The 25,129-nt window shown below is 44.5% G+C and overlaps 1 protein-coding gene across 1 annotated transcript in view; it reads left to right on the top strand.

Moving 5' to 3' along the window:
- Positions 1-25,129, top strand: part of HLCS (holocarboxylase synthetase) — a 231,021-nt gene that overhangs the window by 5,793 nt on the left and 200,099 nt on the right. Inside the window, exons 2-3 of the mRNA XM_065402773.1 lie at positions 9,296-9,442; positions 15,236-15,398. Of these exons, the coding sequence (XP_065258845.1) occupies positions 9,296-9,442; positions 15,236-15,398 (310 nt within the window). The remainder of the gene's footprint in view (positions 1-9,295; positions 9,443-15,235; positions 15,399-25,129) is intronic.

The following is a 25,129-nucleotide window of genomic DNA, read 5'->3' as shown; positions in this document are numbered from 1 at the left end:
ACCTCCTGAGCTCCCGGCCGCCACGGGCAGTGGGGGCCCCTGGAGTTGCTGGTAGTGGGGGGAACCCCCTAGCTCCCAGCCATTGGGGGCAGCAGGGAAACCCCTGAGCTCCCGGCTTCCGTGGGACCCTGGAGCTGTGGGCGGCAGGGGTACCCCATAGCTCCTGGCCCTGTGGGCAGCGGGGGCACCCCACAGCTCCCAGCTGCTGTGGCCGTGGGGAAACCCTGGAGTTCGTGGCCTCTGTGGGCCCCTGAAGCTGTGGGTGGTGGGGGTACCCCGCAGCTCCCAGCTGACACAGGAGATGGGGGCATCCCACAGCTCCCGGCCCCCACGGGCAGCAGGGGACCCCTGGAGCTGCAGGTGGAAGGGGTATCCCACAGCCCCCAGCTGCTGCAGGCGGCTCCTAGCCCCTGCGTGGCTGTCCTGCTTCAGATGGTGTGGGGTCATGTACATCCCCATTTTGTCAGGGATATTTTTATTAAAAGTCATGGACAGGTCACGGCTTCCATTATTTGTTCTTTTTTGCCTGTGACAAAATCTTAGCCTTATTTATACAGTGCTAAAAGTGTGCTCTAGGCACTTTGAAGACAGGTAGGAAGGCAAGATCCATGCAGTAAGGACCTTTGTTTAATACATTATAGAGAAGATAGATGGGGCTGGAACTTAAAGCCATTTAAGTGGTCAATTTTAGTCTCTGTTATTAATACTACTCTTTTGAATGTTGAGAGGTGTTTTTTGCTGTTTTTTGTGCTGCTTTCCTTTCAGGTAGGTACTTGGGAGGCTATAGGCCTAACAGAAGTATGTTGTTAGGAGAGGGTGGAGGCATGGTGAACTAGGTCAGAGCGGGACTCCTGGTATAGGTGGGCCATAATGGAAGAAGCCACAGACAAGTGGGTGAAGGATATGAAGGGAGCAGTTACTTAGGCAGGTGGTGCCTTCTTAGTTTAAAAGTGTCTGTTATACTTGTGCTTGCTAAGTGTTAAGAGGTTTAAGACTTGAAGTTAAGTGTGTCTAATTCATTTGGTGAAGAGGTCTGATTTCCACTTTGAGTTGTGGTCTGTGGTTGGTCATCCTGTAAATTTAGGACTACATGCTACTCTCAATCCAGTGTGCTGCTCCAGCTCATGACAACGGGAGGTTTTCACAAAAACTGAGGAGTAGAATATGGCTTTTATGTAGTGACTAAACTGAAGCATTCAGTGCCTTATTGTCACATTCAGCATCACTCGGGAAAATATGCTCGCCTTTAGAACCAGCATTATTTCTTCCCTTTTTCTCACTCTATCTGCCTTTCTCTGTTTTGCTTCCTCTAATGTTTTTGCTTCTGCAATTTATTTCCTGCAATAGCTTCACTCCTGATCCAATTCCTAAAATGATCAGCAATGAAAGAGTTGATACCCATATTTAAATGCCCTCAGTGGGCTTAAGGGTTCACCTCTCATTAACATAAATGGGAGAAGGGAGAGATCGCATTTCTGAGCCATAGTTTTAGGCCATGTCTACATGAGCACTTATGTTGGCAAAAATTTTGTCACACGGGGTGTGAAAAAAACACCCCCCGAGCGACATAAATTTTGCCAGCATAAGCGCTCGTGTGCACAGCACTATGTTGGTAGGAGACTCTTTCCTGTCGGCATAAGGCGACTACATGGGTGCTCTTAGGCTGTATCTACACTGCACTTTTGTCGGTAAAATTTTTGTCAGTCAAGGGTGTGAAAAAAGTTTTATTGATGAAAAGCGCTGAGGTGGGCAGTGCTCTGTTGGCTGGAGACGTAAGGTGCACAGAGTAGACATAGCCTTATAGCGGCACAGCTGTATCACTGTAAGCTCGTAAATGTAGACACGGCCTTAGTTTGCAGATTCAAAACGATGGTAGTGCCTTGGTTTTAGCTCAGTTCAGTTTTGGAGGGTTATCTTTGCAGCATAAGGGTTTGAATATTTTTTGTTTTTAAATGAAAGTTAGATTCTGCAGAATCTGTCCATGCACTATACGTACAAAAATTAATCTAGTAGGCTGGGTTAGGCTGGTGAAATGGTTGTGTAAAATTTTTTAATTGCATGATTAAATATGTCCTGATGTTACAATTAGGTAAAATTACTGTATACAGTGTTAGATTAGAAATCACTTTTAAAATTCAGAGAATTTATACAACAAAAACTAATCCAAAGAAAGATATTGAACACTCAAAGCAACAAAATAAGGAAAAAGCTTAATTATGGAGGAAATGTAATATACCAAGAACAATGGGAGATTGCCTGTTACCTTACCTCACAGTAGCTAAGGTTTAGGTCTGTCTTTGATATTCTTTGCTTTTATGGATTTGTCTCAGCCTTAAAGGAACACTGTTGACTTAAATTTGGGCCCATATTTAAATTTGGTCAAAACAAGTTTTTATAAATTTAAAAGCTAATAGAAATGTTTTCCATAAGCCTTTTGAATGTCAGTGAAAAGTTATTTTAAAACATATCTGCTAGTTTTTTGTTATTTGTTTTGTCTTAGGGCCTAGGAGTCCCGGTGAAGGACCAGACCCCATTTTTGTGCTAGATGCTGCACAAATACAGAATAAAAAGTGTATCCCTGCCACAAAGAGTTTACAATTTAAGTATCAGACAAAAGATGACAGGAAAGTACAGGCAAATAATTTGATGCTACAGGTCAGCCTAACAGGCAATGGTCTCACCACACCAGCAGCCTAATTATTAAGTTTTTTGTAGGCATTGCAGAAATAGAGAGTTTAAAGGAGGATAATGATGTAGCTTTGCAGATATTTATGCACAGCTTCTCCATAGTGTGAGGGGAACATGGGAGAAAGCGCGAAGGTGCTTGTTTGAAAATTTAACAAGCGGACAATGGAGGCTGGCATCATGGGCTGATCAGAGGTGGGAGTTGACAACAATAGTAAATGAGAAGATAGGGAGGTTCATAATCTATGAATGATAGGTTGAGGGAGGGATAGGTCATGAAGGGTGTTGAAAGTGAAGACAAAGAGCTTTTATTTGAAATGCAAATAGTGCAGCACTAAGAAACTTATGTGAAACTTATTTATAAATAATACTGAAAGTAAATTTTTGACATTCACTGTCCAAGCTGAAAATTGCAAACAGAGAATTGATTTTAAAAGTTTTAAAATTGGGTTTCTAAAATTATTTTATTTGTAAACAAATCTATTTCTGTATTGCATATTAAAATGTAAAGTGTCCCTTTAGCCATCAGTGATGGTTGTCTGCTTTGATATAGATATACAAAAATATTTAAAATAGTTTTTGTAGTGGTTATATATCTGAATATTATCTATGAATGTTTCTTAATCTCTCCTTTTTGCTAGCATTCAAATGGTTCTCTGTACGTGGATGTTCACTTCAGGTACTGTGGCTGCAGTTGTCACCAACCATTTAAAAAGGAATGTAATTGAAATGTTTATGAAGCATACTATTGATCAGGTAGAATCAAAAATTCATAGAACTGGAAGGAACATTGAGAGGTCATCTAGTCCAGTCCCCTGCACTCAAGGCAGGTCTAAGTATTATCTAGAGTGACCATCCCTGACAGGTGTTTGTCCAACCTACTCTTAAAAATCCCCAATAATGGAGATTCCACAACCTCCCTAGGCAATTTATTCCAGTGCTTAACCGCTCTGACAGTTAGGAAGTTTTTCCTAATGTCCAACCTAAACCTCCCGTGCTGCAATTTAAGCCCATTGCTTCTTGTCCTATCCTCAGAGGTTAAGAAGAACAATTTTTCTCCCTCCTCCTTGTAACAATCTTTTACATTATCATGTCCCCTCTCAGTCTTCTCTTCTCCAGACTAAACAAACCCAATTTTTTCAGTCTTCCCTAATAGGTAATGTTTTCTAGACCTTTAATCATTTTTGTTGCTCTTCTCTGGACTCTCTCCAATTTGTTCACATCTTTCCTGAAATGTGGCCCAGAACTGGGCACAATACTCCAGTTGAGGCCTAATCAGCGCGGAGTAGAGCGGAAGAATTACTTCTCGTGTCTTGCTTACAATACTCCTGCTAATACATCCCAGAATGATGTTTGCTTTTTTTGCAACGGCGTTACACTGTTGACTCATGTTTAGCTTGTGATCCACTATGACCCCCAGATCCCTTTCCGCAGTTCTCCTTCCTGGGCAGTCAGTTCCTGTTTTGTATGTGTGCAACTGATTGTTCCTTCCTAAATGGAGTACATTGCATTTGTCCTTAGGATGAAATTCAATATTTACTTCAGACCATTTCTCCAGTTTTTCCAGATCATTTTGAATTTTAATCCTATCTTCCAAAACACTTGCAACCCCTCCCACCTTGGTATCGTCTGCAAACTTTATAAGTGTACTCTCTATGCCATTATCTAAATCATTGATGAGGATATTGAACAGAACCGGACCCAGGACCGATCCCTGTGGGACCCCACTCGTTATGCCCTTCCAGCATGAAGTACTCTTCTCAGGAAGCAGAAAAGCTTTCCTCAAATTACATGGGTAAAGAGGAAATGTTTTCAGTAAGCCACGAAAAGGCTGCCAAATATTGACTGAGTTGGTCCATAGAACAGTCTGTTTCTCTGCTCCCTTGCTTGTGAACAGATGCCTTAATGCTTGTTTTTCTCTTTCAAAAACCATGGCGACAGAATCTAAGGAAAGTTATATAGTTGGTTCAGGTTCCAAGAAAGCGTATTCTCCACTTGACTAGAGGTGATGGGAGTTATGCCTGTTGATTTACAAAAGTCCTGTGTGGTTTACTCTGGATTTACTTGCACCATACATTAAGCTTCTCTTAAACAATGTCATTTTTGTCCTCTGGTTTGGTTTTTGGAAACACAGATGCTCTTCTGTACTTAAATATTCAAGATAGCTTTTGTGTCTGTAGTATTGTTCATGCAGGCTGTGTTATAAGCGTGTCGTTTTTGCATTTATAATTTTTTAAGAGGTTCAGAAATTTGGTCTCAGCCTTCCAGAGAAGTGCTTTTCTTATATAAAATGTTTTTAAAAGTTACTGGCTATTTTTGAGTTTTAAGAGTTCCAAAAGAGTTATGACTTTTAATTAGCTTGTCAACCTTCAGGACACGGAACTGTTTCTACCCATGTCTGTACAGTGGGCCCTCAAACCTGATTGAAAATTGGAGGGCTACAGCAGTACAAATGAATATTTCTAAATGTACTCTTTAGAATGGATTCAAATATTACTTAACACTCTTAAAGAGAGAGCTTTTTGTAATCTAATCACTTGGTTTTTTTCTACATGATTTTTAAGTGCTGGTGATGTGACATATTGGTCTCTATCCTCTCTCCAATAGTTACATCATAGGCAGAAGCAATACAGAGTTCTCCACATAGTCCTGAACCTTATGGTGAGGGTAGTTCAATCCTCCTACCTTTGACTCCTCTGAGGCTTTCAGTGATGGGGTTGATTGTCTACTGGGCTCTGGACTGTGATCAGTAGCTTCCTTAATACAAGGTACCATAAGGTCATAAATGGCAGCTTCTCAAGATTACTTCTGACCTTTATCAAACCAGGTGCTTAAGATAATGAAAAGCTTTATGAGCCAATTCCTGTTGACTTTAAAGAGTAGTTGTATTGACTCTGCACCTTGCTTTAGTAAAGCAGGCAGGCTTTGGTGATGTAACCCATTACCAGTCCCTTCACTTAATTCTTCATTAGACAAATAATTTAAAATGTTGACATATTTTCATTTGAATACAGATCGATTGTACACCCTTAAGGCCTGAGTCAGGGAAATTCACACTTACTCTGTTGTGTGAAATTAATGAAGATTCACAGCACCTTGTTTGACCTGATTTGCTCCCAGTATGGTTTAGTGCCAAAAAAGGTCTGTGTAGTTTTGAAATATTAATGATAGTTTCTGTAAAATACAACTGAAAAATAAAGTTAATTCAGCCACAAATAAATTTTAAACACTTTTTTTGGTAGAATAATAACAAATATTAGATGGTTTGCTTAAGTGTTCTGATCTTTCAAATCCTTTTTCTACATTGCTTGCTGCTGCTACTGGATGTAGTTACAATATTTATAAACATGCTCTCAATAAGTTGTAGGATTTTTAAATATTGTTGCACCTGAAATCATGTGATGTAGAAAGGAGAGAGGATACAGCATAGTATTGACACATCAGGAAAATCATGTTTGGCTATTTTTAAAGATGTGTTGATATAAAAAGAGCCAGTCTGGCTATGCTAGAAGAAGGATGGGGAGACTGGATGTGCTTTTAATTAGGCTGCAACTTTGTTCTTAAAATATCTGGGAGTACCTGGCAGATAAAATTGTACACTACAGGTAATTTCATGATGATTTCCCTATTCTTTAGGGCTACCGTCATACCTCTTCCTGTTCCATTCTGGTTCCAGCCATCTTGATGATGGGACCCTACCAACCCTTCATGTGATGGTTAAGAGCACCAAGAAGAGGGGAGGGGGTTGACTCCCCGTTGTAGGAGCCCTGAACTCCCCTTTTCCCCTCTCCTTTAAAGTATACCTCCTTTAAAACCTTTACCTGTCAATTTTTTATCTAATCAATGTCCATTCCCACTGGTGTACCTACACTGGACATCTGCCACAAGGAGGCGCCAGCAATTAGCTTGGTTGCCTCCATGCCATACCTAATCAAGTTCCCAGACATTTACTGGTGCCTTCTTTAATATCAGCCAAAAATATCTCCACTCCCCAGTTGGAAAGAGGTATCCCAATTTCTCTGAATAACTTTGGTGCCCCATAGGCTATGTCTGGATGAGGAACTGCCAACCACCATTGATTACATATAAACTTGGCCACCTCCCTGTTAACATACGTCCTACTCTTGTTGACCTTTGGGGGCTCCAAGGCTCCCCACCATACTTTGTGTTGCAACATGTCAGACCAAATAAGTTGGACTCCTGGGAAAAGTTCTAGCCATAGTCCCCAAGTCCCTCTTGGCTTTGAGCATCAAGTCTACCCCTTTGCACATTCCCAAATTGTTGTCCCCAAGATGAACCTCAGTCGCATCCAGTGCCTGCTTGTGGGCCACCACAGAGTATAAAACGGGCATCAGCTGGTCCCAAAGCATGCCCATCATGCCAGCCAGCTCTGGATTGCTTTGTCACTGAGGCTCATCTGTGAACCTCCAGGCAACCCGGAAATCTGCGTATGTGCCCAGTAGACAATACTGTGCCCTCAGATCCACACCACCCTCTACTTCGCCTGACTGCATGTGTCTGAAAGGAAACATGAGAAAATTATACCTGATTCCCAACCTGTAGTCTCATGTACAACCTACATGCATTATAGTGCCGATGCCCAATTGCTTGAATTGCCCCAGACCCAGCTGCGTTGCTGTCCTGATCCAGAATGAGTGGGAACCAAATTCATGGAGGACTGGAAGCCCCAACCTCATCAGCCCCGATCTGAAAATTGTAACAAACTGATATATTGTTAGGAGGCTTGTCTCTCCATGAATAAACTGGTGTTATTTCATATATGCCCTCACAGGGCAGATCCTGACATCACTGCCTTCTTGAAGCATAATGTATTTACCCCAACCACCCTGATCTGTCTTTGACAGCCTCAAGGCTCAATCCATCAACTCCAAAGCCCTTCCTGAAGTATCCCTCTGTGACCCAACCCCTAGTTCGCTGATCCTAAAAGCCCCAAATATGCTATGAGGAATGCAGCCCTGAACAAGGCCACCTCTTGTCCACAATGACATGTGCTCCAGAATTTGCACCAAATCCCTAAGCCTATTAACAGTGATGGAACAATGTGTATCACCTGTAAGGGCTATGCTTTGTGACTGCCCCATTATATACCTCCGAACTAAAAACCCGCTGCAAGGATCAGGGTAACCATGAGGCCTACTGACAACTGTAAGAACCAATAGGCAACTGGGAGATGGTTGATGATGGCAGTCTCTGTGTTGCCAACGGCACTGTGTATTGAAACACCTGGTCCTCTGGAATCAGCCACATCATGGACAGGCGCACCCTCTTCTAAATTGCACAAAATCATTAAAACTTCCCTCATAGTTCTTAAATGTTCATGATGCCACCAATCTCTGCAATATACTGAATGGCATCATATATCAAGGTTCCGGAGTGCTAGCAGCATCTGTTTGGGTCTGTTGCATCATTAACTAAGCTGCCCTGTGGGTATGGCAAGGTATCAATCGATATTCATCCGGGGCTTTCTTAGGGACCAAGCCCAGGGGAGACATCCACAAGTTCTTTATAGGTAAATGCGTGAATGGCCCGGCTATTCTACTAGCCTTCAGTTCTTGTGCAATCTTTTTCTTTACAACATGACCTAACCCCACTAAGGATTTCAAATTTTTGGACGACATGATTTCTTTCCACTATATAGGGGATTCTGAACCCTGACGTAAAACCTTCCCATAAATATGTCCTATCTGTCTTGTTAGGTTAATTCCAAAGGAGAACCCTTAAAACCCCAAGCTTAACCAGAGATGAGGCTTTTGGCCAGCCCTCCACTTTCAGCTTGCTCCCCCCTTTCTGCACCTTTAACCCCAGACCCTGTTTCTGTACCTAGGGGCCTGTGGGAGAGACCTGATTTACCACCTCCCGCAATCTGTTATCATACTACAGTCTTCCCCAACCACTGACAGTACACAAATTGCTAATGTGACCTATAGCACACTTTGCAAGCATGTCCTCATTTTCAGATACTCCAAAAACACCCACCTTTGTTCAATGCCCAGCAAATGTCATTACGTGCATCTGGCTTCTGCCAGGATTGCTGAGGACTGAACAGACTGCTTTCAGTTTGAACACAGGCCCCCCGATGTTACCTACTCTAACCACAGCATATGATGCAGTAAGTATGTCCCACCTAATCCTACCTTGCGCTGCAGCCTTCAACCTAAACAGTTCATTGTAATTAAACCATTATATGATATGCCTACATGATTATATACATATATTTGATTAAAGCTGGGATTCTGCATCTGCAACAACACCTGCATAAATTAAAAAGGAAGCTTCCCAATTTTCCCATGGTCTAGCCAACCTTGACCTCTTGGTTTCATTACCTGGCTTGGCTTGCCTTGCCCTGCTTACTTTTTGTTACTACCTCCCTATGTAACAGGAAAATAATAGTTTGGCTTTAAAGATGTGTTGATACAAAAAGAGCCAGCCATATAAGCAGTGGGTTAGCTGTTAAATAGGTAAGTTACTGGAAAATTACTGTAACTGGTGAAATCTTAAAAGCGAAATACTTGCTAATTAAGGAATATAAAGATACTTCAAAGCAATTTCCAAAATATATTGATGCTTCTTTGTTTCCTATTTCTTTTAGTCCCTGGATGACTTAAACAAATGGACTCTACTTCTCATATCTCCTTTTATTTATTCTGATAAAATACTTGATGCAGACCATATAGCATTTGTGACTGAGAGTGTTTCTGCCCAGGCAGATGATTTACAGACTAGCTTCTCAAAAAAGGTGAGTAGTTCTGTTCATTTTTTAAACAAAGTAGTTCTGACAAAGTGTGTTTAGTAGTTTAAACTATTTAATACATTTTGAAATTAAAAAAAGTTTTATCACATGATAGGTGGATATAGAAATAGTGTGATAAGGGACAAAATATAACTTCCATCCAGATTATCAGACCTATTCTTATTCATTGGATTTATAGCCCACCACTACTGTGTCTATGTCTGGAGCAGCACTGTATTATATTTCAGGATAAAAATCAGAGGCATTTTACTAAGACCATTAGTTCTCAGCAATGCTCTTAAATGGGCTGGTGGATGGTAATTGTAAAAGCAATAGTTTTAAAATAGGAAGAGAGAGAGTAGGTAACAAACAGCCTGATAAAGCTGGCCATCTGGTTATTGTGGTCTGTTAAAGTTGTAAGGGAGCTAAACACTTCAGTACTAGATTTTGGGAGAAATTTGTTCCCCTCCAGGTATGGTGAAGCCATGTAACATGAATGGTAGCGCCCCACTTGCACTTCATTGGTGGTGCCTTTTGGTCTGTGTGCCCTCCCTCAGTTCTATTAGAAAAGAAGGATGGTGTTGTGATTAAGGCACAGGATTAGGAATCAGGAGATTGAGGTTTTCTTCTGGACTGCAACAGACTTCCAGCATGACCTTGGGCAAGTCAGTTAGGGCTTGATTTTCAGATGTGCTGAGCAGCTACAATGCTAGTTGTTGTAAATGAACTGCAGTGCTTGGTAACTCTTAAAGACCCCTATTCATTCAGATACTTAAGCACGTGCCAAACATTGAGCCTGTGAAAAGTCCCATTGAAGTCATTGCTGAATTTAGGCCAAAACCAGGCTCTTAATCTGTCCCTCAATTTATCTTTCTGTAAAATAGGGGTAATACTTAACTCAGTCAATTTTATTAGCTTGCATCTGACATGTCTTTTGTGAATACAAACAGAGAAACATACACAATCTAAAACAACAGCAATAATAATTGCTACCCATATAATACATTAAATTGTCAATCAGAACCTAATTAAAACTCTCTCTTCTTCAGCACAATGCTAAAAGGACAAAAATTAAATTAATTTTTATTAATTTAAATTACTTCCAAGGACTGAGAAAATACTAAAAACATTCTCTTTTTTGAGATGGTGATAAAGATTATTTTTTGTAAAAAAAAGAGGTAAAATCCAGCCTGCTCTCAGAAGCTGGAAACTTCTAAAATCCAAAAGATGAGGTAGATTTTCCAGCACTCCAGATTTACGTGGCCAAAAACAAAGATGTGAAGGAACTTTTCCATATCTACCTTTTATTGAAACAATTTCTAGTGCTGAAATTTGACCTCTGAACCAGACTTCGGCCCCATAAAACATCTGTGATATTACTTTAGCATTACAAATTCTTAGCACCGGGGCTGTTCTGTTCCCACCATATGAGTGTGTAAAACAGAGCACACCTTGAGCAGAGCTAAGGATCTTTTGTTTAAGCCTTTATGATAACGGGACCAACAGCCCGAATGATGAAACTTTATTTCTAAATAAGTAAAAGCAAAGACTTTTTCTGCAAGGTGGTTTTCTATCTTCAACCCAGTATGTGGAGGGGTCATCCCAAAAATCATGACCTTGGCCGCCTTATAATTGAGAACCATGTCCTGAGAATTACAATAAGAAGAAAAACGAGATAACAGGTAGAGGCCTTTTAGAGTTCGCAATAAAACAGCCTTGTCATTGGTATATAATAACGCTGGGATAGATCTACCCTTTATTTGCGATGGAGAGAAATTATCTTCCTTTAAAACATACATCACATGGTTAATATATACATTTGAAGAGAAGAGGTGCTAGAAGGCATCCTTGACATACTCCCTGAGAAGCAGGGAAAATATTAATATGTTCAACTTTGACTTTAGTTCTTATCCTAGCCATATTGCCTTCATGTAGATTCTCCAAAATATACTGAAGTTTTAGATCGATACCCATCTATCACAGGTATCTGGTGTCTGTGAAAAGACTGAACCCCTGGACTGGATCTGGTGAGTCCAATATAGCTAATTAAAGAGGGCTAGGCTACCCCTGGGTCTATAGGTATGTCTATACTTACCTCCGGGTCCGGCGGTAAGCAATCGATCTTCTGGGATCGATTTATCGCGTCTTGTCTAGATGCGATAAATCGATCCCGGAAGTGCTCGCCGTCGACACCGGTACTCCTGCTCCGCGAGAGGAGTACGCGGAGTCGACGGGGGAGCCTGCCTGCCGCGTGTGGACCCATGGTAAGTTCGAACTAAGATACTTCGACTTCAGCTACGTTATTCACGTAGCTGAAGTTGCGTATCTTAGTTCGAAGTGGGGGGTTAGTGTGGACCAGCCCTTTAAAGGGCTACTAATAGACAGCTGGAAGGAGAAAGGCCTGAGACAGGCTGAGCCTTGTGAGGGAAAGCCACAGTGGAGTGGAGCTAGCTCCTGTGATGGGTCCCTGGAGCAATGGGCCAGGAGCTCAGGGAAGCAGTCCTCTGGCTTCTGTTCCAGGAAGGGAGCAGAGCCAACTGAGACTGGGAGACTGCCAGGAGCTGGCGTGCCAAAGATCCCTGGCAGGGTATCCCTGAAGCCTGGGACCAAGGACTGAGTTAAGACTATTTTCTGTTTGTTTGATAACCTGCATTTAAGAAATAAACCTCCTTGAAAAGACTGGGCGTAGCAGTGCATGCTTTGGCGCTTGGGAGAAGTGAACAGCCATCATTCTTAATTTCATCCAAAGATTGTCTTGGTTAATAGAATCAAATGCCATCTTTAGATCTATGAAAGTGGCAAGTTAGTGTCCTCAACCACAGTATAGCTATAAATAATATAGGCTAGAATAAAACAATTATCAATTCTGGCTCTACCAGCCGTGAAGCTGGACTCTTCTTCATGTAGTAAACAAGCCTCTATAGCCCATATTTTCATGTTTGGATAGTAAATATCTAGAATAAATTTTCCCTGCCACATCTAACAGATCAATAGGTCTATATGAAGCAGGATTCTTTCTGTTCTCTTTTTAAAAAAATAGGAACTATGATACTAAACTGCCAGCCAGCCAGAATCCTTCCAGTGTGATTAATGATAATCAATAATTTAGCTGAGACTGAAGACCACCAATTAGGAGTCTGCTGAAGGACTTCAGTGGGGAGATCATCTTCCTCTGGAGCTGTTTTCTGTCATTGGGCTAAAATAAAAGACTGGATTTCACTGTCTGCTACTGAAGGCCAGAGTAGTAAATCAGAGAGAGGATTTCTCATTTCATCTACTATAGTAGAATTACGTTTAAAAAAAAAAAAGCTGGTTGAGGGGAGTCATTAAAGACCTGGCCAAAATGTGCTGTCCAGGCTTCATCGTTAATATGGGGTTCCTCAAACAATCTCCAAGGCAAATGCCTACACACTGCAGGACCACACACAACTGAGGGAAGGGTGGAGTAGAGCTCTCTGTCTTTAAATTGGGGCCATCCTGCTATTCTCAAAAAAGTGGGAGAGAGGACTCCTTCCCAGCTCACTCCGTCTCGTTTGCCGCTAAGTGATCACTGCTGTGATATTGCAGCTGTCTACAAAGCGGAGAGGGTGAGCTGCTCTCCAGATCCATCAGTGCCAACCAACTCTCAACTTCAAAGTTCTGTTGAAACTTCATGAACTCCCACTAGGAAAGAGAGACTCCATACCAATCACACCTCAGTCCAACATAGATGATATTATTACCTGCAGAGCTCCCAGGGAGGGAGATTCCTCACTGAAACTCTTATCTCCACAGTCGTCACCTCATCCAGTAGATTCAAACTCCAAGGTTCACTACTTTTGCCATTCCAAATCTCCAGACTCCCCAAGGTTACAGAGCATTATTACTGCATTGAGGAAGCTTCTGCTTATTCACTCAGAGCAGCACAGATTCCCAGAAGCTTCTCCACTACTTCCTGCCTGTGTGGTCTGGGCCCCTCAGATGCTGCTCTCCCTTTACCCCTATGGGCAGCTCCTCCTACCTGACGGTGAGCTCATCAGTAATGGGTGGGTTCACTTCACTTCCCATCCTCCTAACTAGTGGCTTCTGGGCCTCAATCAACCCCAGGATCTGGCACACGCCTTCTCTTACTCAATGGTTTAAGGCAGGCTACCACACACCAGGGCTCCTGTCTCCAGTCAGGCTTCCACCCTAATGCCCTTTGTGAGATAGATGAGTAAAGTATTGAAGCTACATTGGTAATGTTTATAACGTGCTTTGAGGTCCTCCAGGGATAGAAGACACACAAATATAAAGTAGTAGTACTAGAAATGTGACAGACAATATCCTGTGATAAAGACAAACCTTATGGAATTAAGATAAACTTTATTGAATTAGGTTAAATATCTTTGGGGTCCATTGTGTTAAAAATGCAATTGCATATGTGTTATTTTAGAGTTTTATGTAACTCTTTTAGGGGGAGGGGAATGCTAATATAATTCTGCTGGTTATCAGCCCTTTGAAGCCAAACTCTGGGGAGATTTGCATATATTAGTTCAAACTGGATTCTACAGGGACCAACAGGCAAAAAACGGATTTTTGGATAAATAGCCTAGTTTTAAACAGGTTCAGGACCTTTTTCCTGATCCAGCAAACAGACAGGACCCCTGGTCTATGGAGGGCCTCACTCTTTAGGGAAGAGTTTGGAAAGAATGGGCCTCCTGAGGCCCCCTAAAACTCTATACTGGTGCTGAGCTTAAGCAGTGATGAACTTGAAAACACAAGGAAACCTGATGCGTAGGGGTTTGAAGGACTGCTCCTGCCAGAGCCCATGTTAGGGTTGGAGTGAACTCTGGTAAACTTATTAGCATGTATGTAGGGTCTCTTACTGGCTTTCATATGTTTTCTCTGTAGTGCTTTTAAGAATAAAATAGGGTTGAAACTGATGTAGATCTTGGGTCTTTTGTGTGTTAGAATTTTTCTGCTCTTGATAGGGAGATTTTTTAAAAGTTTATAAAATGACTTGCTGACTAATTTAATCCAAGTGGCTTACTTTTGCTTCTTGCCCCTGAATCCTTTATGTAATTTTTGTATTTGAAAGGCATGTCAGTGGTGTATTTAAGTGTTAGAGCAAGTGAAGAGCTTCAGTTGTAGAATACAATGCTTTCCATGCTGCTTACTATAGGAAATCCTTTAGTGTGTGCTAGCCAGGATTTCCGAAGCTTTGATCTCTGGGAAAGAAGTATTTGTTGCACTCTTCTTTCTTCTCAAAACTGTTTAGAAGTACTCTTGTTTATCTTTGTCAAGACTGAATGGAAGTTATGTAGCACCTGATAGTTCGTACAAAACATGACCCTTCTTTGATAAGGTTGTTTTGGGTGTACTTGAGTTTATGTACTGACATTCTTAGCCAGAGGATGCACTATGTGCAGAAATGTCAATTGGAATTGGGAACTCTATCTGGGATGTATTATTCCAGGGTAAAATTAATTGCAGTGGTTACTTTTGTTTTTTGTTTTTTTTAAAGACAACACGGGTTTAAGGAAACTGGTTTTGAAAATGATATATTCAGTGATCTTCCTTGGGATACAGAATTTTTTTTTTAAAGATCAGTCCTTTTTGAACTGATGTTTGTCACCCAGTGTTTGAATTGTGCTAACTTTATTATTTATGTTTAAGTTAATATTCTCTGTGTTGGTTCTGCCTGTTTGTCTCTTTTTAGACTGTAAACTCTTCAGGGTAGAAATGTCACCTTTGTTTAGTAATGCATGTTCATGGAATTGTATTTTTTAATTGATCTCTCTTTAGAACGGGAAAATATGTTGTTTTTTATCTTCTTAGGTTGTAAAGTGGTCAGACTATTGTTCACCATTGGCCTATAAACCTGGAGAACCTTATAAACTAATTGCTGAAGCAAGTGTGGATAACTTCAGTAACCTTGGAATAGCATTCATGGAAGACAGACTTCAAATGGATAATGGAATGGTGCCACGGAAGATTGTTTGTAAGTATCTTCACAGAACACTTCAGTTTTAGTGAAGTATCTTAGTGTTTCACTTATTCTAAGTCTCCTAATGAGTTCAGTGCATCTATACACAAAAATATATGCTTTTACTTTGGCATAGGAATAATCGTTTCACTGTCATCAGAGGCAGTCTCATTTTAAAGGGCAGCTGTATTTTAAATTTAATGCCAAATATACGAATCTTTAAAAATGTATTTAGACTGCTGTTTCTGAGGTTTTTTTATTTTGCATTTGTAATATGCGTTGCCAGAATGACAGCTGAAAAAAGTAGTTGAATGTCTTTAATTGAAACCGTATGTAAATTTTTTTCTTATTCCAGTTATTACTGCTTTATAAACAAAACAGATAGTTAATGCCACCATTACCGTAATAAGCTTAAATTTTTGCGAAGTCCCAGAGTATCCCAGGTGCTACTATATAAGTCTCTAGAAAGGTTAATGTAAACATCACAAAGATAGTATCAAAGGGGTAGCCGTGTTAGTCTGGATCTGTAAAAGCAGCAGAGAGTCCTGTGGCACCTTATAGACCAACAGACATATAGGAGCATGAGAAGATAGTAATTTTTCTTCCTCTTCTTTGTTGCCCTGTACATTTTATGGTAACGCCTCTGCCCTGTTCTTCCCATTTCATCTGCTCAGAAATGCATTTACTTTCTTTGCACTTCCACTTTTCATAGGTGTGTTTTTTTGTTTGTTTCTTGTTTGTTTGTTTGTTATTTAAACCAACTTCTGTTGCTTTTTTATTCCTGCTTTCTGGGTCCCGACCTCTCTCTTCCAGTCCAAGACATTTGGGCTATGCTGCTCTTCGTGCAGATTAGAGGCAGTTCAGACTTTTCCATCCCCTTCTTCCCTTGTGTCAGATTTTTTTTGCCTCCATCGGCATCAAGAAAGGTGTGATTCAGTGCTTCCATCTTATCCAATATAATCCTAGATTTTGTAGCTCAGTTTTGAACAGCAGTGAGCAATGTCTCTGTCTCCTTTCTCTCTCAGGGGACTGATATTTTTTTAGGGCTACTTCTCTCACTTTTCACCTTCCCCAGTCATGGTGTAACAGCTGAAAAGATTATGCATCTGGGAGGAGACCCACTCAGGAGTAGCAGAAGGGATACCATGCTACAGCTGCTGTGAGCCCTTGTTTTGTCAAGAAATGGGTCCAAAGCCTGGATGGCTTTCTGAAACCTTCACATTACATTCATACGGAATTGAAATCCTGAGCACCCACAGTTAACGCTGTCTTTTGTGGGAGTTATGGTGGTTTGTTCTCTCTGAAAACCACATCTTAAGTGTTTCAAGTTAGGCACCAAAAATCTAAGATTTTTGAAACTAGCAGACACTTGTGAAAATTTATCCTGTATGATTTATCAAAAGTCACAATAAACCACTGACAGAGCTGGGAACAGAAGATTTGACTCCTGGTTGTGGTAAGAACATAAGAATGGCCGTACTGAGTCAGACCAATGGTGTATCTAGCCCGGGGTGGGCAAACCTTTTGGGCCGAGGGCCACATCTGGGTGGGGAAATTGTATGCAGGGCTGGGGTAGGGGGTTGGGGTGCGGGAGGGAGTGCGGTGTGTGCGGTGTGCAGGAAGGGGCTCAGGGCAAGGGATTGGGGCAGAGGGGGGTGCAGGGTGTATGAGAGGGCTCAGGGAAGGGGATTGGGGTGCCGGGTGCAGGAGGGGTGTGGACTGCGGGAGGGGGCTCAGGGCAGGGGGTTGGGGTGCAGAAGAGGTGTGGGGTGCGGCAGGGGGCTCAGGGCAGGGAGTTGGGGGGTGGGGTGCAGGAGAGGTTCGGGCTCCGGCCCGACACCGCTTACCTAAAGTGGCTCCGGGGTGGCAGCGGCGTGCACCGGGGCCAGGGCAGGCTCCCTGCATGCCTGCCCTGTCCCTGGCCCTGCGCCACTCCAGGAAGCACTGCGGCCCCTGGGGGAGGGGGGACGGAGGGCTCCGTGTGCTCTGCCCTTGCTGCACTTCCAGGTACCTCCGCCGAAGCTTCCATTGGCCGTGGTTCCCCGTTCCCGGCCAATGGGAGCTGCAGGGGCGGTGCCTGGAGGCAAGGGCAACGCATGGAGCCCTCTGCCCCCCCTGCCCGGGGGCCGCAGGGACGTGGTGCTGGACACTTCTGAGAGCGGTGCGGGGCCCACGGTGCCACGGGGAGCAATCCCGCGGGCCAGATCCAAAGCCCTGAGGAGCCGGATCCAGCCTGTGGGCCATAGTTTGACCACCCCTGATCTAGCCCAATATTCTGTCTTCCAACAGTGGCCAGATACATCAGAAGGAATAAACAGAACAGGGCAATTTATCAAGGGATCTATACTATGTTGTCCAGTCCTAGCGTCTGTCAGTCAGAGGTTTAGGGACACTCAAAGTATGCAGTTATGTTCCTGACGATCTTGGCTAATAGTCACTGATTGACCTATCTTCCATGAACTTATCTAATTTGTTTTTGAACTCAATTATACTTTTGGCCTTCACAACATCCCCTGGCAATGAGTTCCCCAGGTTGACTGTATATTGTTTGAAGAAATACTTCCTGATGTTTGTTTTAAACCTCTGCCTATTAATTATTTCAGGTTCTTGTGTTATGTGAACGTGTGAATAACAGTTCCCTATTCACTCCACACCATTCATGATTGTATAGACCTCTATCATTTCCCCCCTTAGTTGTCTCTTTTGTAAACTGAACAGTTCCAGTTTTTTAAATCTCTCCTCATATGGAACCTGTTCCATATGCCTAATCATTTTAGTTGCCCTTCTCTGCACCTTTTCCAATTTTAATATATCTTTTTTTGAGATGGTGTGACCAGAACTGCATACAGTAATCAAGGTGTGGGCATACCAAGGACTTTTATAGAGGCATTATGATATTTTCTGTCTGATTATATATCTCTTCCTAATGGTTCCTAACTGTTAGTTTTTTTGGCTGCCACCTGCACATTGAGCAGATGTAGATAGTTCTCTGAAAACTATAATTCCAAGACCTTTTGTGACAAAGTTCCTCCTCTATCTTGGTGGGTCCTGCGCTTATTGGCAGATTTTCTTGCCTCAGAGATTTACCATGTGGGTTGGGGAACAGGCCAGAAACCTTCCCCTCTGGAAGAACCCACAGTCCAGGTCAATTGGGAGGTTTGGGGGGAACCTGGGCCCGCCCTCTACTCCGGGTTCCAGCCCAGGGCCCTGTGGACTGCAGCTGTCTATAGTGCCTCCTGTAACAGCTGCATGACAGCTACAACTCCCTGGGCTACTTCCCCATGGCCTCCTCCAAACACCTTCCTTAGTCTCACCACAGGACCTTCCTCCTGGTGTCTGATAACGCTTGTGCTCCTCAGTCCTCCAGGAGCACACCCTCTCACTCTCAGCTCCTTGCGCCTCTTGCTCCCAGCTCCTCGCACCACAAACTGAAGTGAGCTCCTTTTTAAAGCCAGGTGCCCTGATTAGCCTGCCTTAATTGATTCTAGCAGCTTCTTCTTATTTGACTCCAGGTGTCCTAATTAGCCTGCCTGCCTTAACTGGTTTTAGCAGGTTCCTCATTACTCTAGTGCAGCCCCTGCTCTGGTCACTCAGGGAACAGAAAACTACTCATCCAGTGACCAGTATATTTGCCCTCTACCAGACTCCTGTACCCCACTGGTCTGGGTCTGTCACATATCCCTCCCCCCTGCTCAACGCCAAGGGGTTGGGCAGCTTGGGACGCCAGACAGTGCACACGTGACAAGTCATCGGCGTTGCCATGACGGTTCCCTGCTCTGTGTTGCACATGGAACTGGAAAGGTTGGAGGGATAAGAGCCATCTGGTCACCCTTGTGGTGTTCTCCTTGTTCTGCTGCATCCATTGAAGAGGGGCATGGTCGGTCACGAGGACAAATCTGCGCCCGAGCAGGTAGTAGCGCAATGTTTCCATGGCCCATTTTACAGCGAGGCATTCTCTCTCCACCACTGCATATTTTTGTTCCCTTGGAAGGAGTTTCCGACTGAGGTATAGAATTGGGTGTTCCTCCACCCCGACCATCTGTGATAGAACGGCCTCCAACCCTACTTCCGATGCATCCATCTGCAGGATAAACTCCTTGGTGAAATCAGGGGCTATCAGTACGGGGTTACTGCAGAGGGCAGTCCGTAGGTCTGTGAATGCTTCCTCTGCTGCGTCAGACCATCTCACCAGATCAGGTCCACGGGCTTTCACTATGTCTGTCAGGGGGCTTGCCCTTGTGGCAAAGTGGGGGATAAATCGTCGGTAATACCCCACCATACCTAGGAACGCCCGGACTTGTTTCTTGCGACTTAGTTGGGGCCAATTTTGGATGGCCTCTAACTTGTTCACTGGGGGTTTTACCAGACCTTTTCCCACAATGTAGCCAAGATATTTGGCCTCTGTAAACCCTACAGCGCACTTGGTAGGGTTTGCTGTAAGGCCAGTTCGCCTGAAGGTATAGAGGACTGCCTCCACCTTCTCCAGGTGGGTTTCCCAGTCTGGGGTATGAATGACCACATCGTCCAAGTAGGCAGCAGTATAACTGTTATGTGGGTGTAATAGCTTGTCCATGAGGCGCTGGAAGGTAGCTGGGGCCCCATGTAGTCCAAAAGGGAGGACAGTATATTGAAAAAGACCCTCTGGTGTAGAGAACGTAGTCTTTTCCTTTGCATCTTCCGCAAGGGGAATCTGCCAGTACCCCTTTGTCAAGTCTAGGGTAGTCAAGTACCGGGCATTACCCAGACGGTCCACTAGCTCATCTATGCGAGGTATGGGGTACGCGTCGAACTGGGATACTTCGTTTAGTCACCGGAAGTCGTTGCAAAATCTTGTGGTGCCATCAGGTTTGGGCACCAGCACGATTGGGCTGGACCACTGACTGTGGGATTCTTCGATGATCCCCAACTCCAGCATTTTTTTTACTTCTGCTTTTATTTCCTCCCTTTTTGCTGCTGGCACCCGATAGGGCCTCATTGTTACTCTGGCCCCAGGGTTCGTGATGATGTGGTGATGTCTCGGTTGTTCGACCCGGTTTTGTCGAGAACACATCTTGGTTCCGGAAGATCATCTCAGACACCTCATTCTTCTGGTCTGGTGTTAAATCGGGAGACACACTCACCTGTTTGGAAGGCTTGTTTTCCTGGGTTAGGTCTTTTTGGACCGTTGTGCATGCCTCTTGTGCATGCCAGGGTTTCAGAAGGTTAATGTGATAAATGTGTTCTTGTTTTTTGCGTCCTGGCTGCCGCACCTTGTAGGTTACTTCCCCCACGGGTTCAACCACCTCATAGGGCCCCTGCCATTGGGCCAGAAGCTTGCTTTCTGCCGTGGGTACCAACACCATAACCCGATCCCCTGGTTGGAACTGTCGCACTTTTGCCTGGCGATTGTAATGGGTTCGCTGGGCCTCCTGTGCCTTCTCCAAATGTTCCCGTACAATAGGGGTAACCCGGGCTATCCGGTCTCGCATCTGCATTACATGCTCTATTATATTTCTCCCCTCATTGGGTTCCTCTTCCCATATCTCTTTGGCGATATCTAGTATGCCACGGGGGTGACGCCTGTATAATAACTCGAAGGGGGAAAACCCAGTTGAGGCCTGTGGTACCTCAAGATAGCGAACATAAAGTAGGGTAGTAGGGTGTCCCAATCCTTCCCGTCCCGACTTACCACCTTCCTTATCATAGCCTTGAGGGTTCGGTTAAACCTTTCTACCAACCCATCAGTCTGCGGATGGTAGACCGAAGTTCTCAGGGTATGTATATGGAGCAGCGTACAGAGGTCCTTCATTAGCTTCGACATAAATGGGGTTCCTTGGTCGGTTAATATCTCCTTCGGTAGCCCCATTCGGGCAAAGATCCCCACCAGCTCTTTGGCTATAGTTTTAGAGGCCGTGTTCTGCAGGGGGACGGCTTCTGGGTAGCGAGTAGCATAGTCCAAAACAACAAGTATATATTAGTGGCCCCGAGCCGTCTTCTCCAGGGGTCCCACTAGGTCCATGGCTATTCGCTCGAAGGGGACCTCTATGATGGGAAGGGGTACTAAAGGTGCCCTCAAGTGGGGACGGGGACTGTGCAGCTGACACTCAGGGCAGGAGGCACAGTACCTCCGCACTTCTTCATGTACTCCGGGCCAGAAGAACCATTGTAGGACTCATGCCAGGATCACAGCGTTCTGGTGTTTTTGAGGTACTAGGATCTGCTGTACCTTCTGCCCCTGTACTGGTGCAATCCGGTATAAGAGATCCTTCTTCATTATGAAGTAGGGTCCTGGTCCCTGGGTTTTCCCTTCCACGGGGACCCCATCTATTTCAGTCACCTCCTTCCTAATGTTGTCATACCTTGGGTCTTCTGCCTGGTCCTGTCCAAAATTTCCTTTCCCGGGGCTAATCTGCCCAAGATCTAGGGGCCCAGTCTCTGTTGCCTCTACTGGTTCAGAAGCATTAGGGTGGGGGTCAGACTCAGGTGCTTCTCCCTCCTGCGTGGCCTCCTTTTCAGCTGCGCGGGTCCGCCTACCTACAAGAGCGACCCTCTGGCTTTGGGTCAGTATTTGGGTTCCCAAGGCCTTAGCTGCCCTTCTTTCCCTTTTTGTCTTTCTACCCTGTCTGGGAGTGGAGAACAAATCTGGGGATATTTCAGAGAAGATTGGGGGTTGACAGTCTGCTGTGGATGCCTCATCAATTTTAGGGTCCCCATCTTTCTCCAATCCCCCTACTGGGAGTAAGTTTCCAAACCCTGGGAAGTCCCTCCCTATGAGCACCGGGTGTGGGAGTTTAGGGACTACACCTGCTGCTACCTCAGTAGTGTTCCCTTGGATCTCGATTTTTACTGGGATGGTGGGGTAGTAACTAACTGTCCCATGGACACATGTTATCCCCGTACGTTTAGCCTGCAGCAGCTGACTACGCTTCACGAGCTTCCCTGAGATAAGCGTGATAGCACTCCCCGAATCAATCAGTGCCGTGGTCCCTACCCCATTTAGTTTCACTGGTCTGGTATACATATGTGGGGTTAGTGAGACCCCCACAAGGTGGATTAGGGAGCATGGATCTGCCCAGTTCCCCAGGTTACACTGCATAGGCTCCTCAGCATTGGGACACTGTGCAAATATGTGTCCCCACTCCCCGCAGGCATAACATCTGTATGGAGCCCTAGGCGTTCCCCGGTCTCTTGGTTTGGGCAGTCTAACATCATGATCCTCTTCTCCCTCAGTGCTCCGACTCTTTGTGGCCTCTGATGGGCCTTCAGCCTCTTTCTTTTTCCACCTGGGCCCTCCTGGTGGCCCAGTCACCCGAACTTTAGGGCTTGGTGCTGCTAGTTTAACCCGGGGTGCCTTTTCCTTAACTGGTTGGGTCAGCTCCCTCGCTGTCCTTCGCCTCTCTACCAGGGCGACGACCTCGTCATAGGTGAAGGGTTCGTTCTGGCTTACCCAGGCACAAAGGTCTGGTGGTAGTCCCCTCCTGTATCGGTCGATGACCAGAACCGCTAATATCTCTTCCGGACTCTGGGACTCTGTTTGCAACCACTTTCGTGCGAGATGGATGAGGTCATACAATTGGGACCGCGGGGTTTTGTCTTCCTGGTACCTCCAACCGTGATACTGCTGGGCCCGCACTGCTGTCGTTACCCCAGATCTGGCCAGGATCTCTGCTTTCAGCTGGGGGTAGTCTGCCGCAGCCTCTTCAGGCAGATCATGGTAGGCCTTCTGGGCCTCCCCACACAGGAATGGGGCAAGGATGCCAGACCACTGATCTCGAGGCCAGGCCTCCCGTAGGGCTGTCCTCTCAAAGGCCAGAAGGTATGCCTCTACATCATCCTCCCGTGTCATTTTCTGCAGCCAATGGCTGGCCCGTATGAGCCGCGTCCCATCATGGCCGCGATTCAGCTCTGTAAGGGACTTTACCTGGTTTACCAGTTCCCGCAACATAGCTCGGTCTTGAGCAGCCTGGTCCATCAGCAGGCAATTAGTCTCTTGCTGCAGCCGCACTGCCTCCCGTTGGGTGGCTGCCTGGACACAGGTAGCCTCCTGCTGGGCCGCCGTACCATGTATCAGTGCCCGCACTACGTCATCCATTGTGGTAGGAAAAAAAATAAACCCTCTCCCTTTTTTGTGTGTGTTTTTGTTTTTTAAAATCACCCTCCTTCCGCCGCGCTGTGCACCCCAAGATCCCACCTCTAACACCAGTGTGACAAAGTTCCTCCTCTATCTTGGTGGGTCCTGCGCTTATTGGTGGATTTTCTTGCCTCAGAGATTCACCATGTGGGTTGGGGAACAGGCCAGAAACCTTCCCCTCTGGAAGAACCCACAGTCCAGGTCAATTGGGAGGTTTGGGGGGAACCCCGGCCCGCCCTCTACTCCGGGTTCCAGCCCAGGGCTCTGTGGACTGCAGCTGTCTATAGTGCCTCCTGTAACAGCTGCATGATAGCTACAACTCCCTGGGCTACTTCCCCATGGCCTCCTCCAAACACCTTCCTTAGTCTCACCACAGGACCTTCCTCCTGGTGTCTGATAACGCTTGTGCTCCTCAGTCCTCCAGCAGCACACCCTCTCATTCTCAGCTCCTTGTGCCTCTTGCTCCCAGCTCCTCACACTCACACCACAAACTGAAGTGAGCTCCTTTTTAAAGCCCAGGTGCCCTGATTAGCCTGCCTTAATTGATTCTAGCAGCTGCTTCTTAATTGACTCCAGGTGTCCTAATTAGCCTGCCTGCCGTAACTGGTTCTAGCAGGTTCCTGATTACTCTAGTGCAGCCCCTGCTCTGGTCACTCAAGGAACAGAAAACTACTCATCCAGTGACCAGTATATTTGCCCTCTACCAGACTCCTGTACCCCACTGGTCTGGGTCTGTCACACTTTCTTGAGTGGTAACAGCTAATATAGACCCCATCATTTTTTATGTATAATTGGAATTGTGTTTTCCAGCATGCATTACTTTGCATCTATCAACATTGAATTTCATCTGTCATTTTTTTGCCCAGTCATCCAGTTTTGTGAGATCCTGTGACAAAATACACCCCTGTATTCACACCCTACACTCTGCTGTAATTGTCTTTGTAGAAAGTATGCCTTGTTAAGGTGTCATTTGAGAACTCATCATTTTCTGGTCATTATTGTCCTGGTAAAATATGTGTGGCAATATTGTATGGTAAGTTATAAGATTTCCCTACATGGTGGTGGTAAACATGTTCCAAATCCCACTGCTCTGCCCAAACAGAATTTAGAAAACATGTCTTTCCTAAACATAGGTATGTGTACTCTTCTTAATTTGCATTTAGCAGTAAACTGCGTTATCAGGCAGGAAAGGAAGACAAAGAAAGTTCAAACAGGTGAAAAAGCCAGCAGGGAATATCCTTCCACATAGACTCTTTGGCTCCAGGTACTTAGCTGGAAATGTTTTTCAAGAGGGGGACTGAAACTATAAAAGGAAGGGACAAATGTCCCAAGGTACCCCCTTCTCTGTCCCTATTCTTCGCATTTGCTGCACCTGAAGACAAAGGAACAGTGGTTGGACTCTGAGGAAGAGGTCCTCTCCTGAGAGTTTGGTCAGTAATCTGCTGGAGCATGTGGTGAAAAAGTTTGCTTTCGAAGTATGAGAGTTTCTTAAGTAGATACCAGTAAGCATTTTATCTTTATTTTTCTTGTAATCATTTCTGACTTTTATGCCTCATTACTTGTAGTTAATAAACTGGTTTTATTGCTTTATCTAATCCAGTTTGTTCAAATTAAAATAGCTGGGTAACTCCATGTG

Source organism: Emys orbicularis, chromosome 1 (assembly GCF_028017835.1).
Source record: "Emys orbicularis isolate rEmyOrb1 chromosome 1, rEmyOrb1.hap1, whole genome shotgun sequence".
Classification (NCBI taxonomy): domain Eukaryota; kingdom Metazoa; phylum Chordata; order Testudines; family Emydidae; genus Emys; species Emys orbicularis.
Note: the sequence above shows the minus strand (reverse complement) of the source record. Positions and strands in the feature narration are given on the sequence as shown.